We start from the raw sequence: 21,634 nt of genomic DNA, 5'->3' as shown, positions 1-21,634 counted from the left end.
ATTTGTGGGGCCAAGTACAATAACTTCAGTTTTATCTGAGTTTAAAAGCAGGAAATTAGAGGTCATCCATGTCTTTATGTCTGTAAGACAATCCTGCAGTTTAGCTAATTGGTGTGTGTCCTCTGGCTTCATGGATAGATAAAGCTGGGTATCATCTGCGTAACAATGAAAATTTAAGCAATGCCGTCTAATAATACTGCCTAAGGGAAGCATGTATAAAGTGAATAAAATTGGTCCTAGCACAGAACCTTGTGGAACTCCATAATTAACCTTAGTCTGTGAAGAAGATTCCCCATTTACATGAACAAATTGTAATCTATTAGATAAATATGAATCAAACCACCGCAGCGCAGTGCCTTTAATACCTATGGCATGCTCTAATCTCTGTAATAAAATTTTATGGTCAACAGTATCAAAAGGAGCACTGAGGTCTAACAGAACAAGCACAGAGGTGAGTCCACTGTCTGAGGCCATAAGAAGATCATTTGTAACCTTCACTAATGCTGTTTCTGTACTATGATGAATTCTAAAACCTGACTGAAACTCTTCAAATAGACCATTCCTCTGCAGATGATCAGTTAGCTGTTTTACAACTACCCTTTCAAGAATTTTTGAGAGAAAAGGAAGGTTGGAGATTGGCCTATAATTAGCTAAGATAGCTGGGTCAAGTGATGGCTTTTTAAGTAATGGTTTAATTACTGCCACCTTAAAAGCCTGTGGTACATAGCCAACTAATAAAGATAGACTGATCATATTTAAGATCGAAGCATTAAATAATGGCAGGGTTTCCTTGAGCAGCCTGGTAGGAATGGGGTCTAATAGACATGTTGATGGTTTGGATGAAGTAACTAATGAAAATAACTCAGACAGAACAATCGGAGAGAAAGAGTCTAACCAAATACCGGCATCACTGAAAGCAGCCAAAGATAACGATACGTCTTTGGGATGGTTATGAGTAATTTTTTCTCTAATAGTTAAAATTTTATTAGCAAAGAAAGTCATGAAGTCATTACTACTTAACGTTAAAGGAATACTCGGCTCAATAGAGCTCTGACTCTTTGTCAACCTGGTTACAGTGCTGAAAAGAAACCTGGGGTTGTTCTTATTTTCTTCAATTAGTGATGAGTAGTAAGATGTCCTAGCTTTACGGAGGGCTTTTTTATAGAGCAACAGACTCTTTTTCCAGGCTAAGTGAAGATCTTCTAAATTAGTGAGACGCCATTTCCTCTCCAACTTACGGGTTATCTGCTTTAAGCTGCGAGTTTGTGAGTTATACCACGGAGTCAGGCACTCCTGATTTAAAGCTGTCTTTTTCAGAGGAGCTACAGCATCCAAAGTTGTCTTCAATGAGGATGTAAAACTATTGACGAGATACTCTATCTCACTTACAGAGTTTAGGTAGCTACTCTGCACTGTGTTGCTATATGGCATTAGAGAACATAAAGAAGGAATCATATCCTTAAACCTACTTACAGCACTTTCTGAAAGACTTCTAGTGTAATGAAACTTATTCCCCACTGCTGGGTAGTCCATCAGAGTAAATGTAAATGTTATTAAGAAATGATCAGACAGAAGGGAGTTTTCAGGGAATACTGTTAAGTCTTCAATTTCCATACCATAAGTCAGAACAAGATCTAAGATATGATTAAAGTGGTGGGTGGACTCATTTACATTTTGAGCAAAGCCAGATGAGTCTAATAATAGATTAAATGCAGTGTTGAGGCTGTCATTCTCAGCATCTGTGTGGATGTTAAAATCGCCCACTATAATTATCTTATCTGAGCTAAGCACTATGTCAGACAAAAGGTCTGAAAATTCACAGAGAAACTCACAGTAACGACCAGGTGGACGATAGATAATATCAAATAAAACTGGTTTTTGGGACTTCCAGTTTGGATGGACAAGACTAAGAGTCAAGCTTTCAAATGAATTAAAGCTCTGTCTGGGTTTTTGATTAATTAATAAGCTGGAATGGAAGATTGCTGCTAATCCTCCGCCTCATCCCGTGCTACGAGCATTCTGGCAGTTAGTGTGACTCGGGGGTGTTGACTCATTTAAACTAACATATTCATCCTGCTGTAACCAGGTTTCTGTAAGGCAGAATAAATCAATATGTTGATCCATTATTATATCATTTACTAACACGGACTTAGAAGAGAGAGATCTAATGTTTAATAGACCACATTTAACTGTTTTAGTCTGTGGTGCAGTTGAAGGTGCTATATTATTTTTTCTTTTTGAATTTTTATGCTTAAATAGATTTTTACTGGTTGTTGGTGGTCTGGGAGCAGGCACCGTCTCTACGGGGATGGGGTAATGAGGGGATGGCAGGGGGAGAAAAGCTGCAGAGAGGTGTGTAAGACTACAACTCTGCTTCCTGGTCCTAACCCTGGATATTCACGGTTTGGAGGATTTAAGAAAATTGGCCAGATTTCTAGAAATGAGAGCTGCTCCATCCAAAGTGGGATGGATGCCGTCTCTCCTAACAAGACCAGGTTTTCCCCAGAAGCTTTGCCAATTATCTATGAAGCCCACCTCATTTTTTGGACACCACTCAGACAGCCAGCATTCAAGGAGAACATGCGGCTAAACGTCACTCCCGGTCCGACTGGGGAGGGGCCCAGAAAATAGGGGCCCAGTAATATCCTGAGCAGAGTGAAGAATCAGATGCTCAAACAAGTTATATTTCTGACTCCCAACAGCTAATAAGCTCAACCTAGATTTATAAATAAGAGCAACACCCCCGCCTTGCGTTGCATCACGAGGAACGTGACTAAATGTATATGCTGGTGGGTAGGCCTCATTTAAGGGGAGGACAGCTGTAGGTTTAAGCCACGTTTCACATCACCCAATCATATTTAAGTGATGATCAATAATTAGATCATTAATCAACAATGATTCTGAGGATAGTGATCTTATGTTAATGAGACCCAGGCTAGCACGCTAGCCCGCCCAACACAAACCTCATCTGGAGTGCCCGTAACATCTAACTCCACTGAGCTAAGAAGCTGTTCTAACTTACGAACATGGTTCTCTAAGAGAGCCACCCTATCTTCCAACATCACACAGGATTTACAGAGGGTGTAAGGTAGTGTACTTTGTGCACTAGGAAATTCAAGCGTATAGCCAAGCAAGCACAAGTTAACCAATCACTATGTAACAAATTTTTATTTTTGTTTTGTTCCTGGGGACACATTGTGTTTTCCTAACCTGTTATGCCTTAAATAAATAGAAAATAGCTGTTATTCCACAGAAACTTTGCTTCTGTGATCAGGACAATGATATTTTGAAATTTGTCTGTTTTCAAGAATATTCTCGATTTGCCTTCACTACTACTGAGTAGTCTTCTAGAATATTCTTTAACTGCTAGAACTGTCCAGAATTTTCTAGAAGTTTCCAGAATTTTCTAGAAATTTCAAGCAACTTTTAGAAATTTCTAGAACATTAAAAAAATAAAATCAAAGTTTGTGCTGAATGTAGTCATTTTTCCATAGACTTTAGACATAAGCAGTTGAAATATAACACTTAGAAGCCAGAAACAAAAATTGTGTTACATAGTGTAATGAATAAGCTAACCACTCCTAAGGTTCACACAGGATTCACACAGATGTAAATAAATGAATTACAATTCACAGCAGTTACACTGAAAAAGTAGCAGAAGTATTTTTTTTTAAAAACTCGTACGAGTAAACCACTCCTAAGATTAACACAGGAGTAAAGTACTAAGCTGAAATTTACAACAATTACACTAAAAAACTAACAGAAGTATTATAGAAACGGGGGGAGGGGGGTCGAACTAGCTAACGCAAGCTAACCGCTAGTGAAAATGCAAGCCACTCCTAGGATTTACACAGGAGTGAAATAATGACCTAAAATTCACAGCAGTTACACTGAAAAACTAACAGAAGTATTAAACAGGTAAAAAAGAAACAGCTATAAAAGTAATGGCGGGGGGAATCGACCTAGCTAGTGAAAGCTAACCGCTAGCGAATGCTAATTGCTAGTGAATGCTAATTGCTAGCAAATGCTAACCACTAGTGATTCACAACAGGACTGTAGTTAAATAAGATTCAGTGTAGATACAATTAACAACCAGAAGAGTGCTGAACAGAAATAAAAGAAACGTATACAACCGTGTAAAGTTTAGAAAAGCATCACAACAGCAAACAATCCACTGTGTGTGTGTGTATATATATATATATATATATATATATATATATATATATATACACACACATCTCAGTAGCCAAGAAGCGGAGTTGGGTGCTCTATAGAATATATTACAATTTTGTCTGTCTGTCTGTGGGCATGTGCTTCATGAACACAAACATCTGATCAAAAACTGACCACTGACACTCTGACGGAAACAAAACAGCTGTTTAATGGTTTCCTGTGTTTTTGATCCAGCCTGCGTTTGGTAATTTGACTGAGACGCTTTAGTCAGCGAGAAGTTGATGCTTTGGACAGAACGATTAGCTGAATATCCAGAGGTGAACGCCGTCTGTTTGTGTTGACGAGGTTAAAATCAGCAAAGTGCTTTTTGAAGTACTTTGGCCTTGAGGAAACGTTTCCAGGCGCAGAAAAGTCTTTATGACTCATAAAAGACTGTAACTTCTGATCAGTTGTGTAAAGAGCTCCAATGATCTGTCTCCTGCCTTTTTCTTTAAACCTCTTCACCTCCTCAGTGTCCTTTTTTCTGGACTGTTCTGAGAATGAGCGGCAACTCGACTTCTTTTAAAACTTTTATCATTTATTCACACTGAAATTCAGACTTTAGAAGTGTCAAATGTTAAATTTCATTTATTTATTTAAAAGGGACAACACATATTAATGAACACATAAAGTGTAAATATGTCAGATTATAGCCATGGGCTAATTTCCATCTGTAGTCCATGACAGACTATAAGAATGAAATAATTTACAGTAAAAACACACAAACATCACAGGAGCTTACAATACAACAGACTACATTACATAGGGGTCACCAACTACTACAACAAGACACCGACTAGACAAAAGACAGGAGCATTTCATTGACTGGAGGACCCAGTTTGCCAGATGGCACTTGGGCAGACTTGATCCCTGATTTAATGTTCTTTTTGAAACAAAATCTTACTTCTTCTGAAATTGGAGGGACTGTGTCTAACAATGTCAAACTCCTGAATGGGTAAAGTGACATTTTTTAATTAAAGATGGAAGTCGACACGAGAAAAACATCTCAAGATCTTGTTTCAGACACTCAACGGGATTCCATCACCCTCCAAACTTGCACAGTTTGGAGGGTGATGGACACAATGGACTACAATGGACACACTTTTTCAGCTATTACAGGTCACATGATGTACAACACAAAAGAGTCACGTGACATTACAATACATGGTGTGGCACGTGTGGACGGACTAAGAGACAGAGAGCGTGTTCAATTTTATAAGGGACGATGTTACGGCAGGAGTGGATTTTTGGCCTTGCCTTACAATACAAAGCGCCTTGGGGCAACTGTTTGTTGTGATTTGGCGCTATATAAAAAAAAATTGATTGATTGATTGATTGATTTTTGACAATAGTTAGTGGGGCTTAAGCGATCCAGAAACATGTGTCCAAAAACTTTTGGACCTGACTTTAATTATTGCAGTATTTTAATACTATCGGGGCTCAGACTTGAAAATTACTCTTAACCCCACTAAGTGTCACATCTTCAATCCCCAAGTTGCTCCCGCTGTGCGGCTGACTGCCTTGATATGTGTTCATGTGATGCATCATTGTAAAGCGCTTTAAGCATCTGCTTCCAATGGAAAAGCACGACCAACATACCATCCATTTACCAATAACTACAACAGCGCTTGCAGTATGTCTAATTGATCAGGGAAACTCCCCACTGCCATCTGTTGCCATGGAGACTCAGCCGTGATTGGACGTTGGAACCGCGCCTCATGCACACTGTGCTTATTTTTCTGTAATCCACGTGAAGCTTTTGGTGGGAGATGCTGCACTTGAAGGCAGCATGCTCTCAGAATCCTGTCTTATAAAACTTTAATAAAGAAGCCATTAAAATGTGGTCCAGAAAACGCCTCCATAGGCCGATGCATTGTCTTTGTTTGACATTAAGAGGACAACCAAACGTGAGTTGGACTTTAATAATATCATTTTATTGTACTTCTAAAACATTCATCTAATGTGTGCTGTCCCTGGGTGCTGTTAACAGACACCACAGCACTGCGGTCAGGGACACTGAACGCCTCATAAAAGCTGTAAAAGTCCCATTTCCAGCCTCCAGGCAACACGCCGACTCTGCATCATTTTACTCTGAAGCCTCATTAAAGATCCAGAGGGAACAAAAAAGGTTTGTGGCTGTTTGGAATAATACCGTCAGTCTTCTGAATTAATTCTTCTTCTTCCTTGGCCAATTTTCACGACCATAGTTCAACATTTCATTTGAAAGATAACAAAGACTGTAAAGGAGCTGAAACCTCAAAGTGTGGACTTTATTTCTCAGCGTGGAAAATGAAGACTGAGATCATCACAAGGACGCCGCATCCTCCATCTCTCTATATTCTCCTTTCTTCATTTCTGTTAAAGGCCAAATTCCCAAACAGGTGCAACAGGTGTGGGAAATTGGTTTTCCGAGGGCAGGACATGTCCCTCACAGTCAACTCATCTGGTCCACAGACAAACTGGTGCTGCTTATTACCGCATCCACCAGAACCACCCCAGGTCCTGACTGCCAATCAAGCGGACCTGCTGCACATCCAGTCATTGGTTTAATTTGCTGGTTAGGATCCAGGTCTCACAAACACACAGTAAGGAGTTTTCCATGATGAATACAGGAGAAATTAGCCAGATGCAAACTGGTGTGAACTGGGCCTGGGGTGAACCCTAACCATACCCCGAACCCTGGCCAAGCTCCTAACGAGGGCAGAGTCCCTCAAATGCGTGCAATTTCAGATAGCAACTTGAAAATATGTGTATTTGGACAAAAAACCTCACACATTGCTGAAATGTTATTCTGCTTGAAGGAGATGGTTTTTCAGGCAATTTGAAAAAGCTTATTTTGAGAAACTGTAATGGAAACACTTTTTCTGCTATTGAAAGTCACATTCTAAACGAAGTGACACAGTACGCGAGGACGAAGCAAGAGACTGAGAACTTGTTAAACCCTATACATCGCCAATTCCAATGGAGTTGGGACGTTTTGTGAAATGTAAATTAAATTAATTAGGGATTCCACCATCTACAGTCCATAATATAATCAGAAGATTCAGAGAATCTGGAGAACTTCCTACACGTAAGCGGCAAGGCTGAAAACCAACATTGAATGCCCGTGACCTTCGATCCCTCAGGCGGCATTGCATTAAAAACCGATATCATTGTGTAAAGGATCTTACCGCGTGGGCTCAGGAACACTTCAGAAAATCATTGTCAGTTAACACAGTTCATCGCTACATCTACAAGTGCAAGTTAAAACTGTACCATGCAAAGCGAAAGCCATACATCAACAACATCCAGAAACGGCGTTGCCTTCTCTGGGCCCGAGCTCAGTTGAAATGGACAGACGCAAAGTGGAAAAGTGTGCTGTGGTCTGATGACTCCACATTTCAAATTGTTGATTTGAGGATTTGCAAATCATTGTATTTTGTTTTTATTTACATTTTACACAACGTGTCAACTTCATTGGAATCGGGGTTGTAAAAGATAATGTTCTGGCAATACTCAACAAAAAAACAACAACTGGTTCATGCTCAAGCAATGTCCAAGCATGAACCAGTTCAAACAGCGGTACAAAAATATGGTTTTTTCTAGGTATAGGGAGGAGGAAGGGTAATGAGGGTTAGGGTGTTTTTGTTTTTTGCTTTGGCTTGTAAATATATAGTATTTTGTATGTAAGTAGGTATGTGTAGGTGTATATTTATGTTTGTGTATATATATGTGTATATATGTGTATATATGTATATGTGTATATATGTGTATGTATATGTGTATGTATGTGTATGTGTATATATATGTATATATATATATATTGATATCGGTTTAGGTGTGTAGGAATCTATGTGTATATGTGGCAAAGGGTATTACTGGTTGTGGGGAAGAAGGGGTAGGGATAAATAAGCTGATGCTTCACCCTACCCCTTTTCGGACATGTTGGGTACACAGTAGGAACTTTTTTGTTGTTGTCTTTACTGATCTATCTTGTAATTGTTGTTGTATCAATTGTTCGAAATAAACAGTTTTCATTCATTCATTCATTCATTCAAACACAAACAACAATATGGCAATATTTAGTGTCACTTACAGATTTGTCACCATGACTACTGGAATTCTAGTTCTCGTGGGGGCCTTGCTTTAACGACAAAAACAAGCAGTCGCATTCCATCAATCGAAACACTGTCATTTTGCAACTATATTTTAATAATATTCCAAAAATATTACTAAAATTTCTGGAAAGCTGTACCGGAAACACCCTTTGTGAGACAGGAAGTACCGGGGTGCTAAAGCCTTCATCCTCCAGCGTCGGAACTCACAAAGGCATGAATGTCAACTTTAGGTCTCGCAACAAAGTATAATTGGCAGAAGTGTTGTGTTCTGGTGATTAGCATTAGCAGAAGGATTAGCTGTGGAGCTTCCACCACCCTAACTGCACAAGGAGTGTTTAGCTTAGCGATGCTAATTAAGATGTGTCAGAGACTATGACACTCGCTTGCATTAACTGTCCACTAAAACATATCAGAGCATGGCTTATCACGCTGCTTTATTAGCCTTTGCTAATGTGAACACCACCTTTGTTACTGCATTGATTTTTTTAAATTCATTTATTTAGTGCAATAATTTTTGAAACAGTTCATTAGCATTTTTAATTATGCAACAGGTAAACAGACAATGGGTTAATCAGTAATTAAAGTGCATTAATGCACAAAGTCTGACAACTGAAGTGGAAAGAGAGCGCTGAAGGGCATCACTGCATGCAGAAGCAGCGTGTACCAAACATGTCGACTCATGAACCACCAATGGAAGGCGTATCTGAATATTATGGAAAAAGTTCTACTCTGGACTTTAGACCAGGTGTTTGATGATTCAGTCGCTTTCTGCTGCCTGATGTTAGAAATGCATCAAACGGTGTCCGACCACACCTCATTTTTAGACCAACACACCCGCTAAGTGCACAAGCAAGCACAAAAACAGCCCGGACATGAAAATGACAACTGTGCCAGTCAGAAACTAGCAAGGACACAAGTGCTACGTCGTGCACTACACTGTTTCAGGTGTGAAATAGCATCTAAGCAACAGGAACCCTAAAGAACTGGACCTTCATTCTCCTGCAAAGACATCAGCTTCACCAAACACCTCTGACCTTCGAGCTCATGACTCCATCAGCTCGTCTCAGGCATCTCTGGATCTCAAAGGTCGATGGCCCAGAGACATGAACGTGACCGCAGGGATGAGTTCATCTCTGGACTGTTTCGACACGTGTTTCTGAGCCAGGTCGTGATTCAGAGCGTATTTGTCTTTATTCATTCATTCATTTTCAGCGGCTTATATTACTCCGGTTCAGGTCTTTAATTAGGTAAAACCTGCAAACATATTGCAGGTGAAAGACCACAAGAGGGTGCTGATATCACCTGAGTGATAAGTAGTTTCTTTCTATTTAAAGAAACAGATGGAACGTGAATGATTTAGTTTATTTGAAAAAATATTTTTTAATAGAGGTAATGTTTGTCCTTTTTCTTCATGTTGTTTCTGCTTCATTGTTTTTTTCTTCATTTCTGCTTCATATTGTTTTTTCTTCATGTTGTTTCTGCTTCATTGTTGTTTTCTTCGTGTTTCTGCTTCATGTTATTTTTCTTCATGTCATTTCTGCTTCGTTGTTTTTTTCTTCATCATTTCTGCTTCGCTGTTTTTTTTTTTTCTTCATCATTTCTGCTTCATGGGTGGTGGCCAAGTGGTTAATGCACTTGGTTTCCGTTCAGAAGGCTCCAGGTTCAAATCCCACCCCTGCCACATTTCTCCATGTAATGTGGAGTTGCATCAGGAAGGGCATCCGGCGTAAAACCTGTGCCAATTCAACATACAGATCCATCTTGGATTTGCTGTGGCGACCCCGAGTGCAAATAAGGGAGCCGCCGAAGGGACTTACTATTTCTGCTTCATTGCTGTTTTCATCATGTCATTTCTGCTTCATGTTGTTTATACTTCATAATGTTTTCTTCATGTCATTTCTGCTTCATGTTTTTTCTTCATGTCATTTCTGCTTCATGTTTTTTCTTCATGTCATTTCTGCTTCATGTTTTTTCTTCATGTCATTTCTGCTTCATGTTTTTTCTTCATGTCATTTCTGCTTTGTTTTTTTCTTCATCATTTCTGCTTCGTTGTTGTTTTCTTCATGTTGTTTCTGCTTCATTGCTGTTTTCTTCATGTTTCTGCTTCATGTTGGTTTTCTTCATGTCGTCATGTTATTTTCTTCATCATTTCTGCTTCATGTTGTTTTTTATTCATGTTGTTCCTGCTTCGTTTTTTTCTTCATGTCGTTTCTGCTTCGTTGTTTTTTTTCTTCATCATTTCTGCTTCATTGTTGTTTTCTTCATGTTTCTGCTTCATGTTGTTTTCTTCATGTCATTTCTGCTTCATGTTGTTTTCTTCATGTTGTTTCTTCTTCATGTTGTTTTCTTCATGTCATTTCTTCTTAGTTGTTTTTTCTTCATCATTTCTGCTTCATGTTTTTTTCTTCATGTTGTTTCTGTTTCATTGTTGTTTTCTTCATGTTGTTTCTGCTTCAGATTGTTGTTTCTTCATGTGTCTCCACAGCTGGCAACGTGGGACTCTGTTTACGGACTGAACGGCAGCCTGAAGGAGAGCCGGATTGAGAACGGCATGCAGGGCGTGACAGTCAAAGTGGTGACTTTACTGGTAAGTGACTGATGCAGCAGTATTTGGACAGTGAGGGTATACGAGTATATACACTGCATATAAATCTGTATGGAGTAGACACTTCTCAAAAACTGAGTTGAACATGCAAGAAGAACTATGAGGGAAGCCACCAAGACAACTTTGAAGGAGTTATAGGCTTCTGTGGCTGCGGTTGGTCAGACATTTTCTCTGTTGCATCACCAGTTACTCAGCGTCCTGGTGGAACAGAGAAGGACTTTCTGAAAGTTTGACAGAAGACACAAAGAAGACTAGACTCTGGATTTGATTTTGTTTCCTTCTTTGTCCCACCATTAAGCTGCACATATAATAAATCCATATATTTGTTTTGTCCAGTTAAATAAAGGGACTTTGTATAAAATTGTATGTTATTCCTAAATGGTTAATGTGATATTTTTGGTAAACGTTTTGAATTTAAAGCTGAAAGTCGACACTAAAAGAATATCTGGATGTTGTTGTTGTGTGTTTGTTTTTGTTTTTTTTGTTGTTGTTTTTTTTTTGTAATTCCAATAGAAAACTGATTTTTTTTTCTTTTTAAATGCCACTGTCCAATATATTCAAGCTGTTTCTACTTGAAAAAAACCAAAAAAACAAAAACAAACAGTCATGATCAATCTAAATTATGACTTTTCTGAATTATAACTTTGACTTAGTATCTGATTGTCAATTTATCTTAGAATTATGCTGTAGTTGTTTATGATTTTGATAAGGCGTCTCTCAGTATTGAATAAATTAATGTCATATAATCACTTTGACATTATGACTGAATATGTCTCATCTCAAATTTCTCAATTTCTCATTATGATATAATATCTCATAACAATGACTTGGTGTGATCAAGTGACTTGTTGATGCCATCTGGTTTTGTGGAAGAATTAAAGAATTTAATTTAATTTAAGAGTCGCCCTGGACACTCGCCCTCATCAGTAACCGTTAAATGTCCAAGCAAAGAGGCCGCTGAACACGCTGACTGATCTCTTCTTTTTATTTAACTTTTTTAATTATTATTTTTACTGCTGGAGTTCAGACTCAGAAACAGTTTTTTGAACCCTTGACTCCACCAAAACATCTTTCCTTTTTTTTTTTTCTTTTTTTTTTTTTAAGGGCGTTGATCCAACAGTTCGTCACAGCGATTAGTTTGAGAGATAGAAACAGGCAAGTGTTTTCCAGCTTGATCCCACAGCGTGCTGAGATTTTCCTGCTGTGGTCTCGGAGGTCAACCCAAGCCAGACTAATACCTCTTCACCTACAGGAAGTAGTGCACGCCTCCGTGCACGCACAACAAACATTAATGCAGCATTAAATTAACACAAACGCGGTGTTCATCAGGTAATCTGAACACTTATGTTCAGACACTTATGACCCAAACCTGAAGAAATCGACATTTATCATTAATTAGAATTATATCCTCCCAGGGTGTGTGTGTGTCTGTGTGTGTGCGTGTGTGAGAGAGAGAAAACCTTACATACAATCAGTAAATCACAATCCAAGTTGCACTTTTATGATCACCCACAAAGCAACAGATCCAAATCAGCAAATTAAAATCACTTCCCGCCAGGGTGTTCGTCCGTGTGTTTAACCTCAGGAGCAGCATTTCCTTCATATTTGTACAATGTTCATTCTGAAAACTTTTTATTGTGATGTCACTATACAAAACTTCTTAAAAAAAAATTAAACTGTAAATTTTGCCGTGGAAAGCTACTGCCCCCTATTGGTTTAGAGACATACACAGGCAGAACATTGTAACACTTGTGTATGTGCGCCCATCCACGTATCTACTGCCACCACCTGGCATCTTATTGGAATTGCACCTGAAACATCATTACATCTGCCGACGAAATTGGGCGGAGGTTATGTCCATGCCCCTGTTTGTTTGTTTGTGAACAGCCTGGAACTCACGATTTTTCATATATTATTAAGAAATTTTTTACAGAGGATTCATATCCTGGTAGGCAAGTACTGATTCCATTTTCAAGGTCCTACATCAAAGGTCAAAGTCAGGAAAAATGTTGGAAAATTGGAAAAATCCTTATTCTTTAACATTGAACAAACATTCAAAAATTCATAACTCTATTAAAAAAGATTGCATTTCTTTCATATTTGAGAGCATTATGTAGGATGGTATCCTCTATTGCTTGACAAAGTTTGATCCGGATCTGATCCAGATTACATATTTTGTGGCCATTTAAATTTAACATTGAAAACCCCATTAAATGTATATTTTCATTTTTTTTTTATTTCAGTTTATTTTCATTTATATAGCGCCAAATCACAACAGAGTTGCCTCAAGGCACTTCACACAGGTAAGCTCTAACCTTACCAACCCCCAGAGCAACAGTGGTAAGGAAAACCTCAGAAGAAACCTCAAGCACACCAGACTCAAAGGGGTGACCTTCTGCTTGGGCCATGGTACAAACAAATTACAGAACAGCTCACAGAACAATTCACGGACAAATATACAAGAAATGCTGTTGGCGCACAGGACAGGAGGGTCACCAACACAAATACAACTCCCATCTCTGGATGGAGCTGCACCTTAAACAGAGATATTTTACATTATATCTTAATCAAACATGCCCCAATCACTCTCATATTTGAAAGTGAGGTGCAGACTGACACTCACTATCACCTGACAAAGTTTGATCTGGATCTGATCCAGAGTGTGCATTTTGTAGATATTTGAATATTGAAAAGCTCATTTGGTGTACATTTTTATTATATATCAATCAGAAATACCTCAATCACTCTCATTTGTGACAATGAGGTGCAAACTGGTACTATCAATGAATACACCAAGTTTGATCCACATCTGATCCATATTGCAGATTTAGCGGATATTTTAAAAGTCACTTCTAACAGGACTTTGACCTTGCAAATTTTTTTCCAAGTTAAAAATTTGTGGAATTGGAAACTAGTGTTGGCGGAGATTTGCGCTGTACGAGCGCAGCATTCTAGTTTTTCATGTTCTAGAGTGTTTTTAAATATACAAACTCTGTTCAGAGAAGAAAACTCACCAAAGAAAATTTGACAAAAATCGCTTTTCATTTGACTGACAGGTGACAAAGTCATTGTACTGCACTGGACGACTTATCATTTTAAATTAATTGTTTGTTGATTTCATTCATTCATTCATTTTCAAGCATTCATCTTTGTTCACGCTGCCGATTCGCCCGTGCAGGAGGATCCCTTCGTCATGGTGGCAGAGAACATCCTGGGGCAGCCGAAACGGTATAAAGGCTTCTCCATCGACGTGCTGGACGCTTTGGCCAAAATCCTGGGCTTCAAATACGAGATTTACCAGGTGGGACTGATACGGCCGAGATGCAATAATTAATCCGGACTGATATTTTTATAATCTAATCTCCATTTTTTTAAACAATGTCACATCAGGCGCATCACATTAGCATTTTGGTAGCAAAATATTACCACTAACTTCACTTTAGTTCATTATAATCTCCTTGAATTTAAACCATTACATAATCCATAAGAATATTTTGCATGATGTTAATTGATCATTTTGTTTGAACTTATTTAATTTAATAAAAGTTATGTGTTGGTGAATTTTAACCAGTCAAATCTTAAATTAAGGCCAATCAAAAGCTGCCTTTCATACTGTTGATGTTTGAGATAATAGAAGTAAATGGTGTCAGTTAAGTAACATATTAACTAACTGTAGCATATAAATCAGGCTTTTAAAAAATCCTGGTCTGCTGGGTTATAAATGTTTCCAAAAGTAGGATTGCTATCACTTCTAAGACTGACTTTGTTAACCTTAGCTAGTCAATAACTTGTAGTCCAAACTTGCTTGTAAATTAGCTAACCTAGGCAAAAAGTAACGCAGGGTTACCTTAAAACTGGGGTTATTTTAAGTATTTTATCTGTAGAGTTTTTCTAAATGACTGTGCATCCAGAAAGTATTGCCAGCGCTCCACTTTTTCCACATTTTGTTATGTTACAGCCTTATTCCAAAATAGATTCAATTAATTTTTTCTCTCAAAATTCTACTCACAACACCTTATAATGACATGATTTTTTTATTATAATTATTTTTACAACTTTATTAAAAATAAAAAGCTAATCAGTCACATGTACATAAGTATTCACACCCTTTGCTCAATACTTTGTTGATGCACCTTTGGCAGAAATTACAGACTCAAGTCTTCTTGAATATGATGCCACAACCTTGGTGCACCTCTCTTTGGGCAGTTTTGTCCATTCCCCTTTGCAGCACCTCTCAAGCTCCATCAGGTTAGATGGGGAGCACCTGTGCACAGCCATTTTCAGATCTCTCCAGAGATGTTCAATCAGATTAAGGTCTGGGCTCTGGCTGGGCCACTCAAGGACATTCACAGAGTTGTCCTGAAGCCACTCCTTTGATGTCTTGGCTGTGTGCTTCGGGTCATTGTCCTGCTGAAAGATGAACCATTACCTCAGTCTGAAGTCAAGAGCGCTCTGGAGCAGGTTTTTATCCAGGATGTCTCTGCACATTCCTGCATTCATCTTTTCCTCAATCCTGACTAGTCTCCAAGTTCCTGCTGCTGAAAAACATCCCCACAGCATGATGCTGCCCCCACCATGCTTCACTGTAGGGTTGGTGCCTGGTTTCTTCCAAACACGACACCTGGCATTCACACCAAAGAGTTCAATCAATCTTTCTCATGGTCTGAGAGTCCTTCAGGTGCCTTTTGGCAAACTCCAGATGGGCTGCCATGTGCCTTTTACTAAGGACTGGCTTCCGTCTGGCCACTCTACCATACAGGTCTGATTGGTGGATTGCTGCAGAGATGATTGTCCTTCTGGAAAGTTCTTCTCTCTTCACAGAGAAATGCTGAAGCTCTGACAAAGTGACCATCGGGTTCTTGGTCACCTCCCGGACTAAGGTCCTTCTACCCCGATCACTCAGTTTAGATGGGCGGCCAGAAGAGTCCTGGTGGATATGAACTTCTTCCATTTACAAATGATGGAGGTCATTTGGACCTGCAAAGCAGCAGAAATGTTTCTGTACCCTTTCCCCAGACATGCACTGTCAACTGTGGGACCTTATATGTAGGCAGGTGTGTGTCTTTCCAAATCATGTCCAATCAACTGAATTTACCTCAGGTGGACTTCAACTAAGCAGTAGAAACATCTCAAGGATGATCAGTGGAAACAGGATGCACCTGAGCTCAGTTTTGATGTCCATGGCTAATGCCGTGAATGCTTATTATGTATTATTTGTAGTGTTTTAATTGTTAATAATTTTGCAAATATCTCAAAGTTATTTCACATTATCATTATGGGGTGTTTGTGTGTACAATTTTGAGGAAACAGTTTCTGTTTGAGAAAATTTGTCATGTGCAGTGTGACGTAACACTAGAGGGCGATCAGAGAACACATACCTCTGCCAATCGTACAACTCAAAATAATTAAATATGTCTTAGCCAAACTCTAAGAAAAAAAAAACCTTCATGACTTCCCTTACCCACAGCTTTGTTTGAGTCCCTAAAGGGAACTCGTCTTTGATTTTAGGATATTTGGGTTTAAATAACCTGTTCAGGTGAAAAATTCAGAACTGTTTATTTTTTCTCGCAGGTTGGTGACAGTAAATACGGAGCTCAGCTTCCAAACGGATCATGGAACGGCATGATCGGAGATCTCATTAACAAGGTGAAACATAAATTCACTGATAAACGATGCGCTCCATCATAAAGACTGTGATTACAGAATCACATCCAACTGCATCTTAGTTAATCTGTCTGTGGATTTATTGATTAATCAGTTGATTATTTAGTTGCTAACAGTGCTGTGCATATTGCTGTGTGTGTGTGTGTGTGTGTGTGTGTGTGTGTGTGTGTGTGTGTGTGTGTGTGTGTGTGTGTGTGTGTGTGTGTGTGTGTGTGTGGAGAACAGTTTGAGGCTCGATGGTTCACTCAGACACCGCAATCCTAATTTTTTCTTTTTTTTTTATTAGGTTAAGTTTTTTGTTTTCTTGTTTTTTGTTTTTTTTTTTATTCAAATCATGTATAAAATTAAAAACAAACTTTTTCCTAAACATGTCCAGGATCTGTTTAAAATGAGGGAGTCCAGTTACAGTTTGAGGAGAACATTTGAGAAGTCAAAGATTCAGACTACTGTAAAAAGTCATTGCATTTCTGTTAAAGGTGTTAACATTTGGAATAAATGTCCTGATAACATCAAATTATCTGGTACCTTAGTGGACTTTAAAAGGCTCTATAAGAACAATATAGTTACTTGTTATCATCTGATGAACTAGGTTTATTGATTTTGTTATTGTTTTTGGGGATTGTTAACTATTGTTTGTCTGGCTGTGTTTGGAAATTTTTTTGTTTATTGATTAATTTATACTATTTGTGCTTGTCGTTTGCTGTTGTGAGTGTATGTGTATATGTGTATGTATGTGTGTGTACATATATATATATATATATATATATATATATATATGTGTGTATATATATATATATATGTGTGTATATATATATATATATATATATATATATATATATATGTATGTGTGTGTGTGTGTGTGTGTGTGTGTGTGTGTGTGTGTGTGTGTGTGTGTGTGTGTACATTTTGCTTTTATGGTAAAAGGGGTGGGCGTTTATAAGCTTTTGCTTATAGATGGGTAGATGAGCGCCCGTAACTCTTCATTAATCCAAAGATGCTGTCATCTGTAAATTAGGGAATAACCCTGTTGTGACTGATGACTTGTGGACATTCATGCAGGATTTTATGGTGCAAATTCAGTTTTACCGGTAAAACAGATATTTGCAACCGTAATCCAGCATGAACGTCTGCAAATCATCAGACACAACATTGTTATTCTCATTCTAATCCAGTTCCATTGTTTGCACAGTTTATTTTTCTGTAAGTAATTTGGTCGGCGAATCGTTGTGAAAGGGTGCGGTCGACTCGTCAAAGCTTACCGTAGCAACAGTGTCTTCATGCCAAACTGGAAATTCTGTGAGCAGACCCACAGATTTCTCCATCTCCTCAGCTGCATTGTGGTAAATCCACAGTAAATCCATGAATCAATCCAGTTAAATCCCTTAAATCCACGCATTTCGGTATCATCGTCATTGCACTAGTTTCTGTCGCTGTCAGCTGACAGCGCCATGATTGACACCTGCGCAGCAATGCGGTCAGGGCGCGGAGTTATACATCAAATGTGAAAAGGTCATATATATCTTGCCACCATCTACTTGATGTTTTATGGTCTGAAATCTCACACGATGAACCAATCAGATTTGTGGAAAAAAATGTAATTGGATTAGAATTCACATTTATTAGTCACAGAGAGACAAAGAATCACATAAGCTCCGCCTTCCTCTGTCAATTACCAGATCACCACGTCTGAGTAACACAAACATTCCTCTTTCCTTGTCCTCCAGAGGGCAGACTTGGCGGTGTCGGCCATCACCATCACGCCGGAGCGGGAGAATGTGGTCGACTTCAGCAAGCGTTACCTGGACTACAGCGTCGGCATCCTGCTGCGGAAACCGGAAGAAAAGATCAACATATTCTCACTCTTTGCTCCTTTTGAGCTCGCTGTCTGGGCCTGCATCGCCGCTGCCATCCCCGTGGTGGGAGTGCTCATCTTCCTGCTCAACAGGCTGCAAGCTCTGCGCTCCTCCGCTACCCAGAATGCACCACCAGGCCAGCCGCCTAACGGCATGGGGTCAGGCACCCTGCACAGTGCCATCTGGATTGTTTACGGAGCATTTGTACAACAAGGTGAGACATCTTCACTTTCAAGGCAAAAAAAAAAAGCAATCCTCGCATTTCAGCACTTTTATTTCTCTAAAATGTCTAAAAATTTCTAGTAATCTAGTAATCTCACATTTCCTGTCGTCATTTTCTACAAATAACATTTTTTTTAAACAGTCCTCTTCAATTTTTCCTAGTAAATGTTGTTCTGTCCAAACGTCCTCACAAATATAGAAGAATGACTGCACACACACTTCCTCAGCTGCAGGTTGCCACAGAAACCTTTTAGGCCAATCAGATTGTGATTAGTTCCTGTGACCAAACAGTTGCTTTTTGGAACAGGTCGCTAAGAGGTCAAAGGTCACATGTCAATCACAGCTGTCAGGGAAATGATGTCATTCAGATACCTTCAGGGCTATGCATGTCCATTCAGGGTCAAAGGTCAGCTGACGGTGATGTCACTGTATTTGTGTAGGCGGGGACGGTGCGGTGGGCTCGGTGGCTCTGAAGATCGTCATGGGCAGCTGGTGGCTCTTCACCCTCATTGTCTGCTCCTCCTACACCGCCAACCTGGCCGCCTACCTCACTGTGTCACGCATGGACCACGCCATACGGTAAACCATGCCCCAGGAGCACACGTGTGACCCGGTGGGTCCAAAGTTCACTCTGATCATGTCCAAAAGAACTTGACCCATCTTTATAAACATCATAGAATTAGTTTTTTTTAACAATGGCACCTGAAGGCATCATGAGAGTGAACTTTACGCCCTCTGCACTTTTACTTACACAAAAAAAGTGTCCTCTGGGATGATTGTGTTATCAAATATCTGAACCTGAAGCTTTCCTTTTTGTGTGGGAATTAAACCTTCAGTAAGACACACACACACACACACACACACACACACACACACATACATACATAGATGGGGCAAGAAAAATACACATTAAATTGTAAAAAAAAAAAAAAGTAAAATAAAGCTATAATGAGGCTAAAACAGATGTTTTATGTACATACATCAGGCACACTTTAAGAAATTTAATTGATAAAGTTAAGGTAACTTTTTCCACATAACATTGTCAAGTGCAAAACAATATTGTAGTTGAAATTAATTAAATCAAATGAAAAATTACTTAAATCCCTAAAATTAACAATTGCAAGTATATTGAAACTAATAGTATTAATTACATTTAAAGCCCCTGTGTTTCATTTCTTAGAGTGCAGCGTTGGTGGTGGTTTGTGAAAGCAGGACTCAAGTCCTCCTCAGAGATCAACAAAATCTCAGCTCATTTTAGTGGAAACACTAAAACCCTGAAACCATAAACTCTGGCTTTGTTGGACTCTGCTGTCCTTTTTTTTTTTTTTTTTTAAAAAAAAAAGCTTCCTCTGAACTTACAGATCGTAAAGATGAATCAAACTCTCTCCATATTTATCACTGAGCTCCACAAGCTGCTGCTGCACAAACCCCTCCATGAACACCGCAGGGCTTTATGACGTCATCAACAGGGATTTTCTTAGTTTCTATGGTGATGACGCTTGGCTCTACACTCCCCTCCGAATGACCTGAAGTCTCAGTTCTCAACCAGCCTCTCTGACATCTCACCGTGGATGCTCATGACGAACACATTTACGATTTTGGAATTCAAAATTTAGAATTGCTGAGAAGCAGATTTATCTTCTACTTTGATCCTGAGCTGTTTTCTAACTCAGCTCCTATTTGAGCTCCAATTTTTAAAAATACTAATCCGCTAAGATTAGTATTTTTATTCACCTGGACTCCCTTCAGTTTTTCTCTGTCCATTGTTCATGTTCATCATCGAGTTTCAGAACTCCAGCGTCCAGGTGTGTGGACTAGATCCTGGTTTCTGATCTCCCATTCAGATGGAATAATCTGACAGAGACAGTTGGGAAAAATTTCAGTTAATTGTAATGTAGATGTTTTCCATCACACGTCTTTCTTTTGTCACCTTCAGATCATTCCAGGATTTGGCCCGCCAGATGGACATGGACTACGGAACAGTAAGGGACTCAGCAGTGTACGATTACTTCCGGAACAAAGGCACTAACCCACTTGAGCAGGACAGCACCTATGCCGAGCTCTGGAGGACAATTAGCAAGAACAGTGGCATGGATTACTCTGTGTCCAGCCCGTCTGAGGGCATACGCAAGGTATTGCTTTATAAACGAAACACAATGAAAACATTTCAGCAGCAAAGTCGCGTCACAAAGTTAAAGCAAAACTGATTGTTGATGGACTTAAAGCATTAATTGTGTATTTATTTTTAATTCACAATCTTCTGATGTTAGTTTGTACACACATTTGTGTTAAATTGTCGCATTTCCATTACTGAAAGTTTCTCTGCTTTCAGCCACGTTAGCAAGCAGAACTTAACGGGCTAATTAATGTTATTGTACAAAGAACAAAAAACTCGTGCATAAATAACGTCTTCATCAAGAAACTAAATGTGTGCACATTTATCCCATTAAATGTAAATACATTTTTTTTTTTTTTTTTTTAACTTTTACACGGTTAGCCTTATCTTAGTCTGGATGTCCTACTCATTGCAATTCTGGCTGTCCCAGAACTGCAAGGTTATTCCTTCTCTTTATTCTAGAGCAAATGAAGGTTTTTGTCTGTTATTTTTTTTTCAAGAGTGTGTGAAGATTATTCCCTCTCTTTATTCAACTGCAGGGTATTTCCTTTTGAGAGCATGATTTCTTAATTTCATTTGTTCTCTAAGACCCAACACATTGTTCTCATTCAGATCATATTATTCTTGTTTTAAGGTTGCTGGCATCCAGCTTAAAGGTGCATTACTGCCACCTTCTGCTTAGGAGTTTGGATCAGACAGTACTTCATTAGGCCAAGAGCAGCTTGTCACATGAGTAGACTGTGCCATCTTGTGGCCATAGATGATAATGCAGTATTTTTTGTAGGGTTGAGAAAAAGTGCAATTTATCATTCAGAAAATATGGTAGCTTTGCAAAGCTGCTTTGCTACCAGCTTGGTGTTGTGGT

General features: G+C 38.9%; 1 protein-coding gene across 1 annotated transcript in view; it reads left to right on the top strand.

Moving 5' to 3' along the window:
• The window catches only part of grid1b (glutamate receptor, ionotropic, delta 1b), a 977,470-nt gene that overhangs the window by 929,159 nt on the left and 26,677 nt on the right, over nucleotides 1-21,634 (top strand). The window contains exons 9-14 of the mRNA XM_034193125.1: nucleotides 10,795-10,896; nucleotides 14,093-14,215; nucleotides 16,486-16,560; nucleotides 18,303-18,645; nucleotides 19,094-19,232; nucleotides 20,590-20,785. Coding sequence (XP_034049016.1) covers nucleotides 10,795-10,896; nucleotides 14,093-14,215; nucleotides 16,486-16,560; nucleotides 18,303-18,645; nucleotides 19,094-19,232; nucleotides 20,590-20,785 — 978 coding nt within the window. The remainder of the gene's footprint in view (nucleotides 1-10,794; nucleotides 10,897-14,092; nucleotides 14,216-16,485; nucleotides 16,561-18,302; nucleotides 18,646-19,093; nucleotides 19,233-20,589; nucleotides 20,786-21,634) is intronic.

Source organism: Thalassophryne amazonica, chromosome 18 (assembly GCF_902500255.1).
Source record: "Thalassophryne amazonica chromosome 18, fThaAma1.1, whole genome shotgun sequence".
Classification (NCBI taxonomy): domain Eukaryota; kingdom Metazoa; phylum Chordata; class Actinopteri; order Batrachoidiformes; family Batrachoididae; genus Thalassophryne; species Thalassophryne amazonica.
Note: the sequence above shows the minus strand (reverse complement) of the source record. Positions and strands in the feature narration are given on the sequence as shown.